General features: G+C 37.0%; 1 protein-coding gene across 2 annotated transcripts in view; it reads left to right on the top strand.

Annotated features, from left to right (window-relative positions):
* The first annotated feature begins 267 nt into the window (after positions 1-267).
* LOC125838037 (sister chromatid cohesion protein PDS5 homolog B) overlaps positions 268-23170 on the top strand; it is a 29714-nt gene continuing 6811 nt past the window's right edge. Inside the window, exons 1-20 of one of the 2 annotated variants that reach the window (XM_049517089.1) lie at positions 268-534; positions 1444-1641; positions 1782-1963; positions 3329-3500; positions 5916-6137; positions 6358-6574; positions 6725-6870; positions 6996-7153; positions 7237-7386; positions 7472-7520; positions 7907-8095; positions 9429-9608; positions 10445-10587; positions 11631-11757; positions 12914-13063; positions 13240-13308; positions 17594-17730; positions 19180-19300; positions 22719-22853; positions 22939-23132. In XM_049517089.1, the coding sequence (XP_049373046.1) occupies positions 427-534; positions 1444-1641; positions 1782-1963; positions 3329-3500; positions 5916-6137; positions 6358-6574; positions 6725-6870; positions 6996-7153; positions 7237-7386; positions 7472-7520; positions 7907-8095; positions 9429-9608; positions 10445-10587; positions 11631-11757; positions 12914-13063; positions 13240-13308; positions 17594-17730; positions 19180-19300; positions 22719-22853; positions 22939-23132 (3047 nt within the window). In that variant the 5' untranslated portion in view covers positions 268-426. The remainder of the gene's footprint in view (positions 535-1443; positions 1642-1781; positions 1964-3328; positions 3501-5915; positions 6138-6357; positions 6575-6724; positions 6871-6995; positions 7154-7236; positions 7387-7471; positions 7521-7906; positions 8096-9428; positions 9609-10444; positions 10588-11630; positions 11758-12913; positions 13064-13239; positions 13309-17593; positions 17731-19179; positions 19301-22718; positions 22854-22938; positions 23133-23170) is intronic. The other variant, XM_049517090.1, reaches the window with a different exon arrangement.

The raw sequence follows: 23170 nt of genomic DNA, 5'->3' as shown, positions 1-23170 counted from the left end.
CAGACACAAACACATTTTATACCGAAATATATAAAATAACTAATTGTATACCGAATCAAATGACAAAAAAAGGGATGTTTGCTGCGAATTACAATTAAAATAAACTATGAATATAACATTTAATTTAAATTAATAATTTGATATTTTATACAATTTATTTTCAACAAATAAATAAGAGTTGAGAGATATTTTTGTCCATTTTCCCTAAAGCTAACTCGGAAGTAAAAAATGTAAAAAGAGAAACTTTGTCAAAAGTTATATCCGCAACTGCTTTTGTCGTGTACCGCTCGCTCATCACCAAGGGCATGAGGCGGGAAAACTCACACTCCAAACTCTCCTCACTGCGCACCCTCTTTAACACGCGCTTCCTTCCATTTGTTCAGAAAATCTGAGGAAGCTTCTTAGGGTTTTTGCGAAAGGTCTGCAATGGCGGACTCAGAGAAGGAGGCAGTGAAGGTCATATCCCGAATCGGAAAACAACTGGGTGCATACAAAACTTGCCCCAATAAAGATACTCTTGTCAATTTGTTAAAAGTAATACCTCACTCTCAACTCTCAACTCTCAACTACTGATTGTGTTTTCTGTATCTTCTTTTAAAGTAATTTATTGGAAACAGTTCACTGAATTTTGTATTGGCTGGTGTTTCTCTAATTTTCTGACATGCCTTGCGACTGAAGATATGTTAGTTTGGACTACAGTCTACATTTGCTCCTTCGTACTAATTATTGATGACTTTTTTCTTCCAATTCTGTTATTGCTTACTGTGTTGGCGACTTTTGCTCCTTTTCAGTACGTGCTCTTCATTTTGGGAGGTTAGTAAGCTTGTTAAGGTTTTAATTTTTTGGACTTATTTGAATTAAGATCTCACTCTCAACTATCTTTGCTCGTTACTACAGTTTCTTAAATGTGTTTTCTGAATCTTCTTCGCCTGTTATTAGTAGTATAAAGACACTACGTAGTATGAATAACATAAGGAGGGTTCACATTCTTTTGTGTAATCAAAATGGAATAGAGAACCTGGTGAGTTTTGAGCTCCTTTAGAAATGTGTGTATATTTTTGGTGAGGAAAATGTTACACTTTCTTGGTACATTTGTATGTAAAATACTTTTAAAAGAAAAGTATTTATACCCTCGGAGCTTTGGTTTTGTGGTAAGGGGGCAATGCGGAATGTATGGGTAAGGCGCAAGTCATAAATTCTAACCCAGCTTCCAACTGAAGCCTTGTGTTTAAGTGGTAGCAGGTAAAGGGGGCATACTTTCCTGAGTTTCAAAGCTGTTGTTAATTGGGTTGAACCCACCACAGATTTCTCGGTTATAAAAAAATATGGTTATTAACATCTAGGCCATGTTTTCTTGACCTTTAAGAATCATTGTGCTATTTTGTTCTCAGATTTCATATTATTTCAAAGTTCTTTGCATGACAAGATTTATTTCTTCTGCAGCAAGCCACTCGTGCTTTTGAAGGGTTAAAACAGTCAAGTTCACTGAAATCTGTCATTAAACCCTTGAGCAGTTCTCTTGTTAAGCATAATTTGCTTGCTCACAAGGACAAAGATATCCGACTTCTGGTTGGCATCTGCTTCTGCGAAATTGTCCGTGTGCTGGCACCAAATCCTGAATTTACTGATGCAGTGTCTAGGGTAAAGTTTGACTTTATGCAGTTGTTTCTGTTAAATGGTCCTGTCCATGCTACCTTCTTCTTTACCCCCTATTCTTGTTCGTAATTGGTAGTAGCTGTAATACTATCGATGCGATTGCTGATTTTCGAAATTTGTAACAGGATATATTTGGACTTCTTGTCAATATCTTCTCAGAGCTTGAAGATACCATGAATCCTTACTTCAGCATGAGGGTACAACTGTTAGATACTGTTGCAAAACTGAGGTTTTGTTTGCTAATGCTAGATATTGGCTGCGAAGAGTTGGTTAAAAAAATGTTCAAGAACTTTTTCGCCATCTTGAGGTGAAATTCTTCATTCTCGTTTTATTAATCTTTTGTCCTGATTGATTATGAGGGCTTTCATGCCCCCCTCCCACCAATTTCCTCGTCCTTTAAATTCCTTTAGTTGTCTAATCATTGAATGCATCAAGAAACACTGCATGAAGAAAACCGGTTGATAATAAGCACCGACAAAAAGGGAGGGCTGGAGTAGGGGTAAACAGGGGTACCTATGTGACATTTCATATAGAAGAAAGCCAATATGCTGCTGATATGTCTTCTTGTTCTTAGGTTAACCTTTTGGAATTTATTTGAATTTTTGCTTGGTAACCCATGAAGTTCTTGGGGAAAATGAAGGTGAAAAGTGTTTCACTTCTTCAAGTTGGCTCATTTCAAGCTGGAAACCGAAAAACTTTATTAGAGACAAGTGTTTCACTTTTTCAAGAACTGAAATACATATGTTTCTCCAAAAGTTGGAATTTTTTTTTCAGAACAGAATTTTCACCATTTTTTAAAACAAGTGCAGTCAAAATCTATGTTCAAGCCACATGAGAAAACAAACCCTAGAATGTCCCCAAACTTACTAATATTTGGCAAGAGAAGTGGTGAAGGTGCTTCTTGAATTGCTAAAAGAATACCCAAACAACATTGCTAAGCTTAGAGAAAGCTGATCTAGTGAAGGACTCTGTCAGAGAAGACCTAGGTGACTGGAAAGGGCAAAGTCAGTAGTAAATGATGATTATGTAAGGCTAGAGAAAGCTAGTAGACCATAGTCGAACCTTTATTCAAACTCAGCCCATCTGCAGCACGTTCAGGGAGATCGTGAAGTCTCAGATGTGGATAAAGAGAAAGAAGTATTGTTACACAAGAATCTTTCTGTGCATGCTACAAGTGGCCAATCTGAATCTAGCATCATGTTGCTCAATTTTCTTCATGAGAGAATTCTGTTCTTTGTTTTGGTTGAAGTGGGAATTGATGCTCAACGACACAAAAGCTTAATATAAGATCTTTCATTGCTATAAAAAGAAAAACAAGAGGGGAAAAAGGGAGCCGAAGTGAAGGAAAGAGGTGTGGAAGTAACTAAACCCTTATTGATAAATTTACCCCCTAACTTATTAGCGTCCCAAGATTTCCTAACTCGGGTGAAGTTCCTAACATCAGATAAATTTACCCCTAACTTATTCATTCCTCTGCAAAATCACAAAAAAGTTCATTCAATGAAAGGATAAAGTAGGATTATATAATTAAAAAGAAAAGAGGGCTGAAAAATGTTTACAGTGTGATGTCTCATGCTTAATAATTTTACATACATTTTTTTCCTGCGGGTTACATGTGGCAACTCTCTTGAAAATTAGTTTTACTATCTGATGGTGCTAACTTTTCTTGTAGGGAACATCACCCTCCAAGTATGGTTTCTGCAGCAGTATCAATAATGACACAAATTTTGGAGGAGAAAATGCAAGAGAAAGAGAAGACCAGATCCGAGCTGCTCACTTTTGAAAAAGAAGAATCTGAGCCCCTTTTAGATGTGATTTTGCAGAACCTTTTGAAAGAAGCAAAGGTAGATATGGTGATCTATAACATAATAATAAGATTAAAGCTAAAAGTAGTTGCTGCATTAACAGTTTCAGGTGTACTTTCAACTTTGTTTTGAGAAGGATGTAGTACTTTCATCCCTTTTATCTATGTAAAACATAATTTTGTGATCTTCTTTCATCCCTTCTCCAAGATGAAATTAACAGTAGTACTTCATACTGTAATCTCTACTCATTGAATGCTGTCTTGAAGCCAAGAAATGGAGTTCCTTTTGGTGTTTGAGTTATCTTTGCTGTCACCTTTCTCATCGGAAACAGTAGGAGAGGTAGGGAAGTTTTGAAGAGGATGTTCTATTTTATGTGTCGTCCTTTCTGCACTTATAAAGCTTTAAATTAAGGACTTAAGCACACCTAAGTCTTCAGGGTTAATCTGCTTCCATTTCCTGTAAATAACACCCATTATAAATTTTTCCCTCTTTGTTTATCCTCTCTAGCTAATTTCTTATTCAATTGTATAGTTTTCCATCTATAGATCAATTTATCTATATTGCGTTGTGTAATTTTATTTAATTAACGGACTTCCTCTTTTTCAACTTAAATGACATAGTTTCAGATGATTTGTCCTCAAGCATTGTAAACTCTCTGATGAACAAAATTTCCTGAAGCAATGTATACTTTGAAATACAGAACTTCTTGTGCCTATACATAAATTCATGGATCAACTCTTACACTCTTTTTATTGAAATAAACCAAAGAAGTGATCTCTCCCCACTCCCTGTAAATTGCCAAGATAATCTTTTGGATTTTATCAGTATTCAGCTCCCTACCTTTAGTATATTCTCTGCATGAAGCTTATTAATATTTCTTAGCAGTTTGTACTTTTCATTTTCTGCATCTACTGGATCCCATCAATGAAACAAATTACTTCATATGAAAAGGTAATCTTACCCCAAATTGGCACATCTGTATATATATATGTCTGCATGTGTTTGTGTATATATTATATCATTATATGCATGTATGTATATAAATTGGTCGCTCACATATTATACTCCAGTTCAAAATTATTTTAAGTTGACATCTTTAAAGTCAAGCAAACGTTCAAATGCCAAAGATGGTGTAAGAGAAATTAAAGAAAGGTTGCGTGCACATCGGGTGTTGTGCTTGTTCATTTTTTCACATCTGAGTGTCTGTGAGTAACTCCACATTTGCGAGCTTGCTCACATTGGTTGTCCCAAGCCTAGATAAGGGAGGTGGCTTGTGAAAACAGGGCAACGGAAGAAAGAGATCCATACAGATGATACCAATTATTTGGGATTAAATTTCAGTCAGATTGGTGCGTTTACTTTAGGTCTAATATTCACTAGGAGTGGGTTAGTTTTGTTATTAATGCTGGTAATAGAGAATCTCTAGTACCCTAATACCTGAATTTTAAGATATTGGATTGAGATGTTGTATTAAGGAGCAATGTGAAATGGGAAAATATATATAGCTGCCAACAACTAGCTTGGGATTGAGACAATTGTTATTGTTGTCAGTGTCTGTCAGTGTCAGCAGCATATGGACTAGTTCCATATCCATGATGTCTGAAAATTACTCTCCACTTGGTATGAGTCTATAGTTGCAGCTCCCATCTCTTCTTAGGTTCACCTCATGTGAATCTTTTTTGCTTGTAGATAAATTTGCTGCCGCCTCAGAAGTTATAGCTTTTAATCTTTCTTCTTTTCTTTTTGTTGGTTGCGCAAATGATGGTAGGAATCCTGCTATTTTTTTAGATTAGGGTACATTTCCATGGGTGCTAATGGAGACTTGTCATTTGCTCAACTACTTTCTCTGGGTGTCTGGGGTAAGGTGAGAAAGACATTTTTTTTTTTTTTTGGGGTCCTTGAATACCCATTTATTTGATTGATTGTAGAAAAGTGGTAATACATGTTGGGATGATGAGAGACTATTGGGAGGAGGATTCATCAATTTGTGATCATTAGTAATGCCCTGAATATATCATTTAGTGTTGAAATTTTGATCTTTAATTTTGGGTGGTGAGTCAGGTCTTTTTTCTTTTTGATCAAGTGCAGAGTCATATCTTTTTAGATGGAACCTTCCGAATGACTCATCAAAATGCAGTAGTAGTGCATCTTATTTGAAGTTGCTCATAGACTTCGTGCTTTTAAGCTTGCTTCTAGTTATGGCTTCTTGAGATTACCTTCTTCCTAGTCATGCTAAGCGTTCTTGTCGTTGATGGAGGACAGCGCAATATATATGTGTCAAGTTTACGAATGATATGCAATATAGAAACTTTTTACATTTATTAAGTGGTTCTTGTTTGCAAAGATGAAATTAATTGACACCACTCTCTTAGTTTTGCAATTTATCTTTCCTGCTATGGAAATTTCTGCCTAATTGTCTTTTAAAACTGGAATTCTTTATGAATTTTGTTCCAGGGTGCATCTCGTGCGTCTCACCAGCTTGCTGTTTCTGTCATTCAAAATTGCAGTGAAAAGATTGAAGATACTGTTTCAAGGTTTTTAAGGTCTTGCATTCTTAATAGAGACTCTGTGCAGAGTGAGATCAAGGAATATTACCATGAAATTATATACGAAATCTTTCAGTGTTCTCCTCAAATACTTCTTTCTGTCATACCTAGCCTGATCCACGAATTATTGGTGCGTCATTCTCCTGCCATTTAGTCTATTTATTGTATGACAATGTACTCTGTTAAATGTTAATTGTCTGTTCCAGTGAATGCAGAATAAATTTTGATTATCATTGTTATTGTTATTTTTCCTCATCTTCTCATTATTACTGCTGTTAAAGTTCTTCCATTGAAGTTGGGTTACTTTTCCCACTCCATTGCTCAAACTAGAAATGTAACTTCATTCACAGACAGATCAAGTGGATGTCCGGATAAAAGCTCTTGGCTTGATGAAAAAGGTCTTTTCATTGCCTGGAAACCATTTTGCCCGGGATTATCACCAGCTTTTTGTAGAATTTTTAAACAGAACCTGTGATAAATCTGCTGAAGTGAGACTAATTACACTTTCATGTGCTAAAGCGTTCTACATGACCAATCCTTCTGGAAAAGAATCACTTGAAGTTCTTTGTAAGATGTCGAAACTCGAAAGCTTTTTCTTTTCTCTTCCTTTTTTTTTTCCTTTCTCTTCCTTTTTTTTTTCCTTTCAATATGCCCTTGATTTGTTGGTCTCCTGATTCAGCATTACATCTCACTATTTAACTCATGTGAACCGAGCAGCTGCTCTTCAAGGCCGGCTTTTGGATTCTGATGACAGAGTGAGATCAGAGGCAGTTACTGTGGTGTGCGACTTGGCAAGATATAAACTAAAATCTGTTCCCCTTGAACTTATCACATGTGTTGCAGAACGACTGAGAGACAAAAAGGTTGTAGTGGTGAACAACTTTCATAAGACAACATTGCTTTTTGTGCAATTATTTAAAAAAGAACTTCTCTGTTTGTACTTCCCGAAATATGCTTCCTTATGCTTCTTTTTTGTCTAAATATGTAGGTGTCTGTTAGAAAGAAAGCATTAAAGAAGTTATTAGAACTGTATCTGGAATATTGCACACAATGTGCCGCTGCCATCATGGATTTCAGTGATCATTTTGAACAGATCCCATGTAAAATTTTGATGCTATGCTATGACAGAGATTGTAAGGAGTTCAAGTATGCCCATTTTTCATGATGTGACTTCTAAATGAATGCATTTTCTAGTTGATGGAGATTTAATTATGATTCACCTTACACAGGCCTCAGCAAATGGAAATTCTGCTTACTGACACTCTGTTTCCTGCTTCTCTTTCGATTGAGGATAAAACCAGGCATTGGGTCTTCATGTTCTCACTTTTTACGCCTTGTCATCTGAAGGCCTTGAATGCAATTTTGTCTCAAAAGCTGAGGTATTTTGGTGAAATGTGGCTTTCATTACCTTTTCAGTTCTGCTTTGCTTCTTTTGCTTGAATTCACGGGGTTGTATTTGTCCAGGTTGCGAAATGAAATGCAAGTGTACTTAACTCTCCTCAACAAATACAAGGTATCACAAATAATATTCATCCATGAAATATTCTGATAATTCTCTTTGTTCACCCCTGTATAGTAGACAATTGAATTCGTTAAAGCTGAAGTTATAGATGCTTTTCTGATAGAATTTTGGATTGCTCAAAATTTCCAAAATTCCAGCTATGATTACGTCTTGAACTTTGGGGCACTTTTTACTTTAGGCTGAAGCCTTTCTGGTTTTGTCTTGAATGCCTTTTTTGTGGCATTAACTGCCCTTCTTGTTTCTAATCTCTTGATGTTGGCAAGATAGGTTGCTCTGTTGAAGAAATTCTAATTTACTAAGAATTTTGGTCCTCCTACATACTTTTGTCAAGACATTGTGCAGTGATTTTGCATCGGTTTTCTATCTATATTGTCCAGGAAGAAGTATCAGAAGAAGTAGAAAAGAGGTTGAAAATGTCCATTGTGAAAATGTCAGCATCTTTTGAGGATACTGCCAAAGCAGAAGACTGCTTCCGCAAACTGGATACGGTGAAAGACAGTCAAATCTTTGATCTGTTGGAGAAGTTATTATCTGAACAGAGCATTGAAGACGCCCAAACCACCAGGGTGAGCTTGTTTCACTTTCTTATAGTAGATCTTTTCTTATTTCACTTTTAACCTGTATATAGAGTGGCTTTCTTTTCATCGAAATTCGACCATGGAGCAAGATGCCTTCAGAGTTTCTAAAGAACTTTTGCTGGAGTAATCTTACGATAATTTCTTCTAACCTTCCTCTGTCTTTTGTGTTTTCTTGGTTTCATTCCCCAATAAATTACACTTATATTTTGTTGATGGTCATGGTCTAGAATAGAGAATGACCAGGGACCTGTACCAGTGGTTGGGCCTCTAAGTGTGGTATTTTTTGTATGAACTTGATTTTTAAGAAGTGCTAAGTGGCTCAACAAACTGAAAATTATGATATAACCAGAGGAGAAAATCTAAACAGGTTAAGGAGTGTGCCGAGAGTATAGAGTAGCTCAACTGTAAAATGTGGCTTGGAGTAGAGAGCAGGCTCAACAAGTTAAAGAGTGTGCCTGGAGTAGAGTTATTTTTGGAGTCTTTGGTTTTGGTCTATATAAAGAAAGGAGGTTTTCTGGTATTGTTAAATGCTTGGAATTGCGTGGATTATTTGGAAAGAGACCTATATCTTGGCGTCCTTGATCAGACTGAACCTCGTATCTTTGGCAATGAGCTTACTAGAACTTCAAAGTGATTTCTTTTTGACGAGTGACTGCTGCATATATTATTTTAAGACATCTTGTTCTCCACATTATACACTTCTCTATTCTGAGAAAATTCTCTTGCTTTGGCAACTTAGTGAAGACCACACTTCACATTCCTTTCATTCTGAGTACATTCTGTTGCCTTGGAAATTAAGTGAAGACCACACTTCACATTCCTTTCTTTGGGGACCTGGTGATGGGTGCTGGTATGCGGGTATTGAATGGGAGTAATTTTTACAGCAAATGCTATAAAGGATCTAGTTAGCTAGAGTTAAATGATGCAGTCGGGAGCATTTCATTATTTATGTTGTACACATCCTGAAGTTGCATAAATTCCTTAATGCATTTGAATTAGTCAGATTCACATTTGAAGTGTTGAAAAAGAAATTTCTATTGAGTTGGAGGTAAGAGTTTCATGATCACAGTAAGATGCAGAGTGTTTTGTGTGGTCATTCCCCATTGTATTTCTGGCTTCCCAACTCTTTGGTTTCATCTGGATTATAATACCTGATTTGGGTTGGCACATGTGCAAGTTCACGATAACATGGTAGTGCACTTTTTTGTGGATTAGAGTAATCTTATCTTTTTTTTTTTCATCTTTAGATTTGAGTTATTGCACCATTATCAGTTCCTCTGCAGATTTAATGAAACTCTTGTCGTCCCTTTGCATTATCCAGGATAACCTTTTGAGGAAGACTGGCAACAAGAGTCTGCATACTGAGTTTCTGCAATTACTCTCCATGAAATGTTCATTTAATCTATTTGGTTTGGAGCATGTGCGCTGTATCTTTGATCATCTTTCAGGCGACAGATTTAGGAATAAGCATTTGGAGGATTCTTCTGTGCAACTCCTCTTGGTAAGAGATAATCACTTTAAGTTAAAAGAAGAATCCTGAAATTGGTGAATTTTGCCAACTTTTTAAAATTTTTTTATCATCATCTTCAGTGCTTCTCCACACCCAATATTTGGGAACTTTGGGTACTGTTAGGTTGATTGCTCTGCAGATTATGCTATAATAGTCAAAATACATTCTTGTCTTTTCTTCCTCTCCTTCTCAGCGTTCAATTGAAATACTGACATCAGTTAGGTGCACCAAACTATGAGAGTTACTGTTGCAGTTCCACTTCTGCTGTTTTTTTTTGTTGATTTAAACATGTTATCATTCATAAACATGGCCAAAAATCTGGCCGTATACAAGGGTATACCAAAAGGTAAAGACTAAAGAATCTGCAAGAAGAAATGATTCTCTACAAACTCCACCCAATCTTCTATACAATAGGGAACTCTATGTGTGCACCAAAAGAATCTGCTGATTTCTAGAAAGTTAAACCTAGGTCGCTAGTAATATACTGTCACTATGTTAATTGAATAGGAGATCATAGAAGGCTTCAGATCTTTTTGCTGTTTGAGCATGACAGTTGTGAAAGTCGGTGCTTAAAAAGATAACCTTTTGTTACAAAGTTATTTTTCATTGTTGCTTTGCGTAGGCATCTGCTTGGTGAGTTAAATCACTTCTTTTGAATGAAGTTCTCCAGCTCGGAAAAAGGCATAAGGAAACTTAAGCTTTATATATGCGCCACTTTGAACCTTTTATTCTCACTCATCTTGTGTGTTAGATTTTACTTCATACAGTATTCACATCCATTTCAATTGTATGCTATTGCTTCATCTTTATCCCCTTTTTCTTGCCAGACTATTCTCAGTGCATTCCCTTCACTCTTGAGAGGTTTGGAGACAGAATTCGAGAACTTGTTGTTGGAGGAGGTTATCCCATTCAACGAACAGCTGATCCAACTTCTTGCAAAAGAAGGATCCCACATGTCAATCAACCTAGGGTAATTTTTCGAATTCTAGGTTGTAGTATTGTGCATTTTTGTAGAAAACGGAGAGCAGGTTCCCTTCCCTGGTGGAAGCCTTCCCAGCCCAAAGGAAAATGCCCTTTTCTTTCTATAGTGACTGCAGTATACAAAAGAATGAGTCTGATAGATAGTATTGAGCTTTCACTAATTCTTTTGTTACATGACTTTGTAGCCAACATTCTGATGAAAAATTTCACTCTGTTAGGTTGAGAATAGATTACTCTTTGGTTCAAGCACCATGCAGTATTTACTGTATAGTGTTGTATATATAACAAATTTCTCTTCTGATACCTCATTTTGTGATGATGTGTGTAGTTTTTCATTTCGGGATTCAGCATTACCTTCCTCTGATTTGTTTTAGAATTAGTATCTCTCGGCATAAAGTATTTCATTTGGTGATTTAGTGAGAGCATGAACTTAAAAAACACAGCACTACTTTATATTGTAGTGTCATATTCAAGTAAATGTAGGTCTTAAGTTGATCATCTGATTCTTTTTGAAGTCTGCCCTTTGTTTCTATTGTATTTACATAAAGCCAAGGAGTGGTCCAGGGTTTTCACCATGTTAGCATCTCCTACTCCTGAAAAAATGGAGTCTTTTCTGCTATTAACTTCAATCTGGGGTATCCTTCTGACCATCAGCTTAACTTCTCTATTCTCTTTTCTGTATTTTATATGATAGGAGCTTCTTTCTAATTTGTATCAAAGCAAAGAATCTTTACCTTCAAACTGGAGGATAACATGGGTTTCATCTTTCTTGGTTGAAAGATTAGATTAGACATTCCGTGCTTGTTTTAACATAAAAACTTCGATGGGTTGGCTTCTTGTAGAACTCTTCCTGCAGAACTGCTTACTTTTGTTTCCCATTTCCCCGCTTATTTTCTTTTTTATGTATAATTTTTATTTATCCTTTTGTTTTGCAGAAAAGTGGAATGTGTTCTTCCTTGTTGTGTGTGTTCTGCTAAGTTACTACTGTCTTTTTTGTTCCGAATTAGAGCAGTTGTATTTGCTTTGTTGCAGTGACATATATCCATTCTTGGAGAAGGTTTGCTTGGATGGCAATCGTGCTCAATCTAAATTGGCTGTTTCTGCAATTGCTGCACTAATGGGCCCTTCAGAGCTGTCCATTTTCTTAGATTTGTGCAAGGTGGCTAACTGTCATTTTCTTGGCATAGTGATGTAAAATGTCTGTTCATTTTCAGCATCTTTTGGAGTATGCCTGATTTCTTTCACGTTTTAATGATTGCAAACTAATGGGATCCGACTATAAACTTCTACTAACTGCTACTAACAAGCATGTCAAATTGAAAATTTTAATACTTCACTTAACTGTTTTGCCTTTGGTTCCTGTCTACTAGTTCAGCTGAGCAGGTACTGCTCTTAGCACTATGTTCACTTTTGCTACTGCTGTTACTACTTTAACTACCACCTCTACAACTGATAATAATAATAAAATTATTCTTGTATGGTCATAATAATCATCAAAAATCAAAATGATAATAATAATGATAATCATAAGCATGATCATTCTTGTTATAATCATCATCATTACCACCACTACCACGACCACGACCACCATCAATTTTACAATCACACACTTCTTTTTCTAGGACACCTTGTTTTCATTGTTACTATTTTGGTTTAATGTTCTAACCTCAACAGTTTACAGATTATACTTTCTTAAAAAGATGCTCTGTGCTATACCCTTACTTGAATTTTTGCCCTTTTAGCAAAATGGGCTCTGTTGTGCTATAGTATGCTTCCATATTGATTGATCCATTGTTTTCTTTTCTCCTTTAGTCATTTAAATTAAATTTCCTACTTTTCCATTTTTACAATTTACAGACATTATTTAGGCATAATACATAAACAAACATTCAAACTTGGCCTTAGCTGGCAAGTAAATACTCCAACTTTGAGAATGTACATCTAGACACCTCAGCTATTTCAGTTGAGCAGTCCAAAATTACAAAATAATCATCTAGACACCTCCAAAATTTATGTGTCATGTCTGCATCGGGAGTCCGCGGGACACTGTTGGGATGAGTTGGAGTGTTTAGTTGCTAGTTGAGACCAAGTTAAGATGTCTAGATATGCTCTCTCAAAGTTTGAGTGCTTACTTTCCAACTAAGGCCAAGTTTGAGTGCTGTTTTTACTTTACGTTTGTACTAATGGAGACACTATAAACTGAAAAATGTTTTTACTTTCTAATTTTTTTTGTTTTGTGTTGTTAGTCTATCATTTTACTCCATGTATGAATTGATTCTAAGGTTCTCTCTCATCTGCATCTATTATATTTCTAGACACTTGTGGATTCTCTACATCTAGGGAAACAGCTTCCAACAGTTTTGCAGTCTTTGGGCTGTCTGGCACAACATTCTGTTTTAGCATTTCAAGAACATGAAGAGGTGGTGACCCGTTATATCATTGAGGAAATATTTCAGCTAACTGATGTGAGTTCGACTCTTCTGTTACTGACTAGCGACTACCTGTTCCCCTAAAAATGGAAAAAAATGAACTGCTTAAATTGGAAGGCATGATAACTGATAAGTTCTCTTTTAGCCTGTCCACTTTGATAGTTGTAATTGTTCTGTTTCTTCTCTACTGATGTAGACAATTTTTTTCCTAGCTGACCATGTTGGAGGATATGGATTTGTCAGAAAAGACTTCTGAATGTAGTGGTTTTTGCCAATTAAAGGTGAGTCCCATCCATCTTATTCTCACTTCTTTTTCCTATTTCATTTCTGTTCTACCAGTCTAGAATCCAGTCTACATCTCTCTGATCATTCAAAAGCTGTCAACTAACTGATCTGCACCTGCATCTTTTCCAATAATATTTATGTCTCCATTTGGGGATCCATCTTGTAAGAATGCACTCACAGATTGAAGTAGCTCTTCATATTGACTAGCGGTACTCATGGATATGCACTTGAGCATTGTGAACTAGTTTTAGGAATGTGACAAGATCACTGAGAACTGATAACTTTACCAAGCATCTGTTTCCATCCCAAGTTGTTGGAGTCCCACATCGATGGGATAAGAGGTCCTTGGTCCTGGACAATCCTCCTTCATGAGCTAGCTTTTAGGATTGAGTTAGTATCTGTGCCTGACTCATCCCAATTCATTGTTTCTGATGTTGGGTCTCCCATCTTGCATTATCCACGCTCCAAATGTCCAGTCCTGGGCTTGCCATGAGGGTGGGTGTTGGAGTCCCACGTCGGTGGGATTAGAGGTCCTTGGTCTCCTTATATGGTCATGGAGAATCTTCCTCTCATGAGCTAGCTTTTGGGGTTGAGTAGGCTCAAGGTCCATTTCTTTAACACAAAGAAATTCTCCAAAGATAACATACACAACGGAATGAACTTGATGCCCTTTCCCTAAATAGAACCGTGGATTTTGGTGTCTTTGTTAATCAATTGGGGGTTTCAGTAACCGGATTGCATGTAGAACTCCTCACTCATATGTGCTGATTTTGAATTACAGTTTGGCTTCTCTTAATTAGTTCCTTCAAGAGATTTTGGGTGTGTTTAGTTTGGAGGAAAACATTTTCTTATTTTTCCATGTTTGGTTGTACAATTTTTTTGGAAAACATTCTCTAGAAAAACAAGTTCCTACAAAATGAGGAAAATGACTTCCTTAGAAGTAGGAAAAAGAAGTTCTGTAAGCGACATTCTATGTTTATTATATCCTCCCCCACCTGCCCAACCCTACCCCTTGACCAACCCACCGCCACCCCCCACCCCTTTCCACTCCTATGGTGTTTTACTAGGTTACATATAAATGCCTTTGAGATAACATTTTTTTTGCTTACTGATCAAACACCAGAAAAGTAGGTAAGAAACCAACTTGTTTTCCAAGATATTTTTTTTATAGGAAAATATTTTCCATGGAATATTCTACTTTGTACCAAACACACTTCTCACTTTATGTAGTTCGTACGAATATGCATATTTTTCTATTCAAAATTCCACAAAGTTGCTAAACACATAGAGAAAATGTGAATTAACTCGAGATATAAGAAGGTGGAGGTAACATATAAACCCATTGATGGCGTGGAGGAGGCAAACATTGCTAAGCTATTTTTTTACATGTGCCTAAGCCTGGGTGGATAGAGTTATTAGTATATGTGTTGGTTGGAGAAATAACAAGATTCAAAGGAATAGTTGAGGTATGTCCAAGCTGCTTTAGACATCATCACCTCCACCACCAACATTAATGATGCCTCCGTCCCATCTTATTGAGGTTGCCTATATGAATCCCGACTAACCATGTTACTCATTTAAACTCATCTTTGATGAGTATTATTACATGTGTTGTGAGGATTCATCATGGAATTGACTAGTTTTATGCTAGTTGCAGGGGCGACTCTACAGCTTTGAAAAAAGACAATTGTTGGGTCCCCAAATTTGAGGGGACTCATTTAAAAAAAAGAAAAGGTTGTAAGTATTTTTAAAAAATAGAAATATGAAATATTATTTGTAGAAAATATAAACTTTTCATATAAGAGGAAAGAAGTAATAGAAGTTTGACAAATCTTGAATACTATATCTCAATAAAGATTAAATAATTGGCTATATCTCAATAAACTTCATAAAAAATATATATTAGAATTTAAGGCCTCCATTCGAATTTGGCTATAGGCCACCGATGTATTTGAGCCGCCCCTGGGCCTAGCTGCTGCCTGCCAGCCTACTACAACCCTCCTTTATTTGGACTTGGAACCGACAATCTGAGCAAATTGACCAATACACGCAAGATTTTTTTCTTGAGGTAACAAATGTCTTGAGGATGGTCTTAGAGGTTAATAATAACATATCACAACTGACAAAATCACATTCCCAAAATACAACTTATAAATCACATTCCTAAAATGCTATTTAAAATTGCACTTCCTAAGTATCAAAATTCAAACTCTGAAATCTCTAAATACATAAGAACAGTATATACACCTAAAGGTAATATAAAATGATAAATCACTTTTAATCACAAACATATACATCAAAATGTGTCTTGTAGTTATACATGTTCACCATTATATAATCCTTTTGGGAATTTCATCAATCTAATGCTATGTTTCTCGGCCCTAAGGCTTTGCTATAGCGGTAACAGTGTAACGCGTGATTGTTGGTTAGGCGCACATCATGAGTTTGGAACCTTCAGTCAGAAAAAGCCTAAACCTGGTAGTTTAGTGAAGGGTAGGGGGGAAAGCCAATCAACCACATAGTTTTGAACCTTGCGCTTCTGACCTTCGTGGATTTCTTGGTTATAAAAAGTGTTTCTTAGTGGATTGCTATAGCGGTAACAGTGTAACGCGTGATTGTTGGTTAGGCGCACATCATGAGTTTGGAACCTTCAGCCAGAAAAAGCCTATGCCTGGTAGTTTAGTGAAGGGTAGGGGGGCAAGCCAATCAACCACATAGTTTCGAACCTTGCGCTTCTGACCTTTGTGGATTTCTTGGTTATAAAAAGTGTTTCTTGGCGATTGGTGTTCAAGTTCCTTGATAACATTTCACATCACCAAAAATACATTTCACTTCGCACCTTTGCAGAGTGACATGTCTCATAAGGTAAAAAAAGGTCAAGTTCTTCCTCCACACCTTTGCAGATCAATAACTTCTTAAAAGAATTTTAAACAATTTCCCAAAAAAGATTTCTCCCCATTTCTTTTACAGTTCAACAACGCTAGTCAAACCAAATTACAATGATTAGAACAAGCCAAAATGTTATGCTGGAGGAAAAGAAGGTGCTGTGTAACTGTGGCATCCTATTCACTTGTCCCAAAAGGAAAGAAAATGGGCATGGCTGTAGAACCAGAGACACCCATAGGTTGACCTTGCAGCCAACAACAAAGTAAAGACCATTAATGCATATTAATTCGCTGGGTGGTGTCAAAACCAACTCTAACCCTCACATCCACTACAACCATTACAATCACAGCTGCAACCACCACCACGATCACCTCTGTACTGAAACAATCATGGTCTGTAGCAACATCTGTGCTAGTGCTCCACAACTAAAACTGTGCTATTAGCCTTGCCCTTGGCACTTTATTCAGCACAGTCGTCGTCACCTCTGTACCGGGGACAGCAGCTCCAGTTGCACAACCCTATACCCGTCTATTAATTTGGGGACAAAACAACCTTCCCAATTCCTCTCTTCTAAGTCTCACTCCAGTTTAGATTCAGCCCAACTACAAAACATCCTTTTTTGTTTGAAACAGGTGACATGAAAACATCCTTTTCTTCCTCCATACCTTTCAGGCTTTCAGCCCAATTTTGTCTGAATCTACATAGAACCACACTGGAAGAGACCCATAATATTAATAAGGTGGGTTTTAGAGAAAGTTCTCTTGAAATATTTTGGATCAATAAGCTTAGAAAATCATCAATGTTGTAGGGTAAATATGAGGAACAAAGAGTAAATAAGACCTGTTAAAAAGAATGGGGAAGGAAACAGGACATGTGACACTCAAATAAATCTTCGAATACAGTGTTTTTGCTCTTCATACGCTAGATTTGTTGGAAAAAGATGTGCTTTCCACGTGATAAATAGTGAAGGTGTGTAATAAGCTACTCGTGAAGAAAAGGCGTAATTATTGTGCAAGTTGAGGAGGAAAGTATGTATTAAGCTTATCTCTTTAGTTATCTACCCTGGTAAATATTCTACACACTTATCTGAAACTTACTCCAAAGGGGGTGACCTAGATGTCAAGAGCTGGTGTAACAACCTAAAGTTCTTCCCATCTGCTTAAGGTTTTGTGGTAGAGTTACCCAATATTTGTGCTAGTGAGACGTGACAGGTACCATATCTGAAAGTTATCCTTCATGGAGCTGACTGTGAGTTCATTGATTGGCTTATATGCTAATAATGTTCAAATTAGTTCTGAACTTCAGCAAGGGCCCAAAGGATGTTAGTGTGAAATAGTTTACCTTTCTAGTTAGGACTTCTTTCTATAGCTTCATCTGACTGTTCAGTTGATGCAGATTTTTGGGCTCAAGACACTAGTTCGGAGCTTTTTGCCCCATCGAAGTGCAACTGTCAGTCGTCCAATTAACTTTTTACTGGATATCATACTGGAAATGCTTCAGAAGGGTGATCATTATGATGGTATTAACTCAAGGTATCAATTATGTTTTCAAAATTCTTATTAAGATGTTTATCAGCATATGGGATTATGCTTCTTTGAGCGATTAGAGGGCTCTCGCTAGTTGGGTAATTACGGTTCCTGGTGACTGGTGAATGAAATGATTTTTGTTAATGACTTGTATGTTAGACTGAAGAACTTGAGGAATTAGGCACTACCCTATACAGATACAGAAGGTGTAAGAAAAGTAGTGGTCTTAAAGATGTCTCCACTTAATGATGTGGAAGAGGGTCAATCTCCATGGTCATTAGGTCATGCACTGATGTTCTTGCAAGGCTCTTATATGCTCTGACATAAATTAACTGTAGTTTAGATTCATGGTTTATCTCCTAACATATGTTATGACTTAGGTTTAAAGCATTTCTAACATGGTGTCACATTCTATGAAGCACTGCACACAATTTACGTCCGTGACACTGTACACAATATTTATTTACTTATTGTTTTTTTTTTTGATGACAAGGGAAACCCGCAGCCGCTACCCTTTGGGTGCGCACAGGGTAAAACCCCCGCTCCTATGCAATAGCTCGCAAACCACATAGGAGAGGTAAACCGCACTAGGCAATCCCGGTGCGACAAGCTCGGCCCAGAAGCAAACCCCTTGCTTTCGCTGGTTAGGGGTTTCGAACTTGAGACCTCCAACATGGAAGTCCCAAGCCCAAACCACTGGGCCACCGCGAAGGGTTATTTATTTACTTGTTGTTTTGGTGCCTGATATGGACATAGTACACTATTTTGGGACATCAGAATCCAAATCTATCGAAAAGTCTAGAGTAGTCATTTTGGGCCTTAGCATGAAAAATATTACTTGTAGAAATAAGAAGGATGGCCCCAGAATATCGCATAAACTCTAGCCACCAGCCTAAGTCTCCGTTCTTCTTTTCTCTTTCATGTCTTTTGCCCCAAATATTTAACTTTTGTCTGTTTCCGACTTTATCCTCTTGTCTGTTTATGCTACTTAGCTTACACTTGCCTAGAGTGTTCCTTGGCTAGTGTGGGGGAGAGAGGTGTATACTGTATGCAGTCTGCTCCTATTTTTTCTGCAAAGTGGCTATTTCCATACCTAGAACCTGTGACCTATACTCCAAAGGAGAAACTCCACCATTATGCAAAGGCCTGCCCTTTTAGCTTACACTTGCCTACTGGCAGAAAATGTTTGAACCTACTTTACCAATTAGTAGATGCTATGCTGCTTATACTTCAGACAAGCATAAGGTATTGCAGGTCAATTGTGTATTTCCTGTAGATAGTATACTTACAAGTCACAGTATCATAACTTGTAAGAAAATCTAACAAGAACAAATGAATGCTGGAAAGTTAAAGGTATTCTCAGTTTAGCTTGAAGGAACATTGTTTGTGTAGGTGATATCTTTGTTGCATTTGTCACACTTGCAATGACTTAATCACTGAAAACCTTTTTTCTAGCAGTGATTCTGACAAGGCTCATATTAGATTAGCGGCTGCAAAATCTGTTCTTCAGCTCTCAAGAAGGTGGGATTCACTCATTTCGCCACAAATTTTCCGCTGCACAGTTTTGACGGCCAAGGTTAGAAGACCTCCACTCTAAAGTAATATGTCAGTAAATGCCGACTAATTCTAGCAATTCACTGGCCAAAAAGATGCATTAGTTTGAGTTTCAACTACTTTAATATTCTTGTAGGTCTTCTTGTGGCCCATAATTGATTAATAACAGTTGGATTGGCTACTATAGAATCGTTTTTCTTGTATAGTTCGTGCTGTTATCACATTTTAAGTATATAACCTTGTCACTGTTACAATCAGCAGAACTGTAGTCATTTCTCATGTTGTTTGTCTTATATGGTATTGACTAATGTATGTAAAGAGTAGAGTAATGGTCAGATCTGCAAATAGAACTCTTGCAATTTCATTTTCTCTGGTAGGAGGCCTAAGATTTCAGATAGCCTTCATTGGAGATAAAGTAGCACGTCTTCCATAATTTACGAACTTTGCCATGTAAAACAGAAAATTAATACCATCATCGCGTAGTCCCATATTGATTACACAAAGTAACTACAAAGTTGATTATTTTTTTGAATGAAAAGAACTTAGATATAATATAAACAAGCATTTTTCACCCTCACAGTAAAGATCTAATACGGAGTTCTGAAATTCAACATTGTATTCGATCAGACAATATCATATTGATCTCTTTGCAATCCACCCGAAAACTGTTTCAGTAATTTAAATGTGTATTCAGAGCTTGTGAATGGAGTACATATTATTAGTATTTGTTGACGATTTCTGAAGATGGAAGTGTTCTATTTTAAGCAGATATCACTTCCATCTACAATGAATATGCCCGTAAATCTGACGTGCTTCCTTTTACCAATTCAGCATGCCATGAAACATGAGGACAAAAGATTACATTAATTTGGATTAAACATTCAAGAGCCAACTCTAAGTTGAATCAGCCAACAATTCTCTTCCGTGCCTCTTTAGACCCACAGTTTGAATCCCACCTACCTTTCTTTTGATGGTCATGGAATCATGGGATTTTCCTACTCAGACCTACGGTTTGACTTATTTATGTTTTTCTCTCTGTCATCTGAATATCCATTGTCTAGGACCTCTTCTTCTTCTGAGTGACATCATTTCTTGCATAATGTGAGAATGGGAATAAGTGGTAGGAGCCTAGTTAGCCTTTTTTTACTGGAACTCCAATCAGTTGAGAAATTAAGTAACCTCCTGCCTGTTAAATCAGCAGTCCTGTGCAGTTTGTTACTGCATGTAGATTAAAAAATGAATGAGAAAGAAAAGAGAGAAGAATATGTTAGGGAAGAGGATGAGTAGAATGAATGGGAAGCAAGTATAAAATTTCAAGCAGGAATGGAAGAACTCAAGAGTTACAAAGTTGATAGTTTTCTAAAGGGGAGCTCTTACACTGGTCAATTTGGACTATTATATGGCTTAAGTTAGGTTTCTTACTGTGGAAGTATAGCTTCTGAAAATGAGTTGACTAATGTTGAATATTTTATGCATTGCTGTTTGCTATATGATCATGTATTTTCTTTTTTGATAAGGTGAACATCTATTAAAAACAAAAAGTGGAAACACCGTCATTGACCTTGAAACCCCTGATCATGTTATTTAGCTGAGCGGTTTCAACATATCAGTTAATCCACCCATGCCAGGATAAATAGGAAAGGGGAAAGAGGGTCACCTTGTCCCAGTCCTCTCTCAGAAGGGAAAAAACCAGATGGTGAACCATTGATCTGAACAGAAAGAACTTCACTGTACTCGCAGAACTTTATCCAGTTTATCCATTTGCTGCCAAAACCCATCCTCTCAAGGGTCTTCCAAAGAAATTCCCAACTTAGATGATCCTAAGCCGTTTCTATGTCTAACTTGCGTATAATTCCTGGAGCTTTTGAAGTAATCCTCACATCCCCACATTCATTTGCTATTAAGATAGCATCCATAATTTGTCCTAAGGTAACCGGACCCTTCACTTTTGGTGCTGCACCCGTGTCGACACAACATGAGTGTGGGGGTGGGAACCATTCCCGGTCTAGTCAACAGATTGTGAGTAGTTTGACCAAAATCGACGGAGAAATTTCAGACAGATTCAATGATTTCTGTAATCAAAACAAAAGCTAAGGTGAAATTGAAGAAAATGGTATATGGAATTTTCTATGTCACTCCTTTTTCTTTTATCCCCTTCCAAGTTTCTCCTCTTGTTCAATATTTTCTCCTCCAGGTTTCCACATATTATCTCATAATTTAGGTTTCATATCTTTATTTTTAGATATTTGAATTGCTTTTAGCTGAATCCTGAACCTGTATCTATCCCCAACTCTTAGAATTTAAATCATGAAGGTTCTGACGTCTTGATCCTCACCCGTATCCGACACACCCGAGTCCGAGCAACTTAGAGTTTGTCTACCCTTGATGAATGCCATTTGTTGGGCATCAGTTTTGACATCACTTTTTTTAGCCTTTCTGTCGGAAGCTTGTAGATGACCTTGTATATGGCAATAAGCTGCCAATCAAGGCTGATGGGCCTAAAATCCTTCAATTCTGAAGCAACCACCTTTTTAGGGATCAAAGCTATGAAAGGCTATTACAGCTTTTTCCAAAGTAGCCTTGATCATGAAAATTCTGTACAACAGCTACCTTATCACATTTAACTACTTCCTAACATTGGATAAAGAAAGCCATGGAAAATCCATCTGGGCCAGGGGCTTATTCCCAGCACATAAGAATACAAACTATTTTATTTCCTCCAAGGGATTTATCCCTGCACATAAGAATACAAACTATTTTATTTCCTCCTCTCCAAACTGGCTTTGGAGCAATAGATTATCTTCCTCATTGATCATAAGTCTTTCTCTGGGGTTGAACTGTGGTCTCCACTCTTCTGTTTCTGTGCATAAATTTTGATAAAAGCTTATAATCTGTTCTCGGATCTCTGCTGGTTCAGTTACACTGACCCCATTGATCAACAGATTATCAATGTTGTTGTACCTCTTTTGACAGGTTGCAGTTTTATGGAAAAACTTGGTGTTTCTGTCACCCTCTTTGAACCATAGAACCCTGTATCTTTGCCTCCATGCCACTTCCTCCCTTTCTGCAATTTCTGCAAACTCTATATGGTCATGTATAAGGAAGCTAATCCAGACAATTCTCTTGATTCAGACTTTGCTATTAGTTGGACTAATTCTTTCTTTTCCTGAGTTCGATTTATATTTTCCAGTTTGACTTGTTTTATTTTCTTTTCTCCCATGCTTGCTAGAAAAAACTTTTGTTTAGGTCAAAGAGTCATCAATTTCCTGACATTCAGTTTAGCAGAATTTGACTTAGATGAATTGGAAGCCTATGTGTTTATCCTTATTAAGAAAAGGCCCATGTTTATTTAAGTTAACATTGGTAGCAGCAGCTTGCATTGGGTTTAACTTTGTCATTTTTTGAAGTTTCTGATCATAGATTCCTATAACTTTTGATAGGATAATTCTCCTCTAGTACAGAGATTGTTTATTAAGAAGGTGCAAAAGCTTTTGAAGGAACATAAGATTCCTTGTAGATATGCATGTGCATTTCCATTTGCTGCCACAGACTCTTCAGAAGATCTCCAACAAATTGTAGGTTTTTATTAAAATTTTTGTTTCTTCTTACTTTGTCAGTTTTTTTCCTTCTTCTGACACTGTCCTTTTTTCCCTCTTTAAGTCTTTGAAATACATGGAAGAGTTTGTACATGTATATGGCAGTGCAGCAAGAATAAATCGAATGTCTACAATGCCTGGACATGTGACTGGTTTTCCTGTGTATATAGTGGTTTTCCTGATCCATGTCCTTGCTCATGATCCAAATTTTCCCACTGCCGATCACCATGATGCCAACTCCTGCGCGCAGTTTTTCAGGTTAGTGCTTACTCATCAGCTGTCTTTAAACACCTCAT

Source organism: Solanum verrucosum, unplaced genomic scaffold, assembly GCF_900185275.1.
Source record: "Solanum verrucosum unplaced genomic scaffold, falcon-dt-bn FXZP01000079.1, whole genome shotgun sequence".
In the NCBI taxonomy this organism is placed as follows: domain Eukaryota; kingdom Viridiplantae; phylum Streptophyta; class Magnoliopsida; order Solanales; family Solanaceae; genus Solanum; species Solanum verrucosum.
Note: the sequence above shows the minus strand (reverse complement) of the source record. Positions and strands in the feature narration are given on the sequence as shown.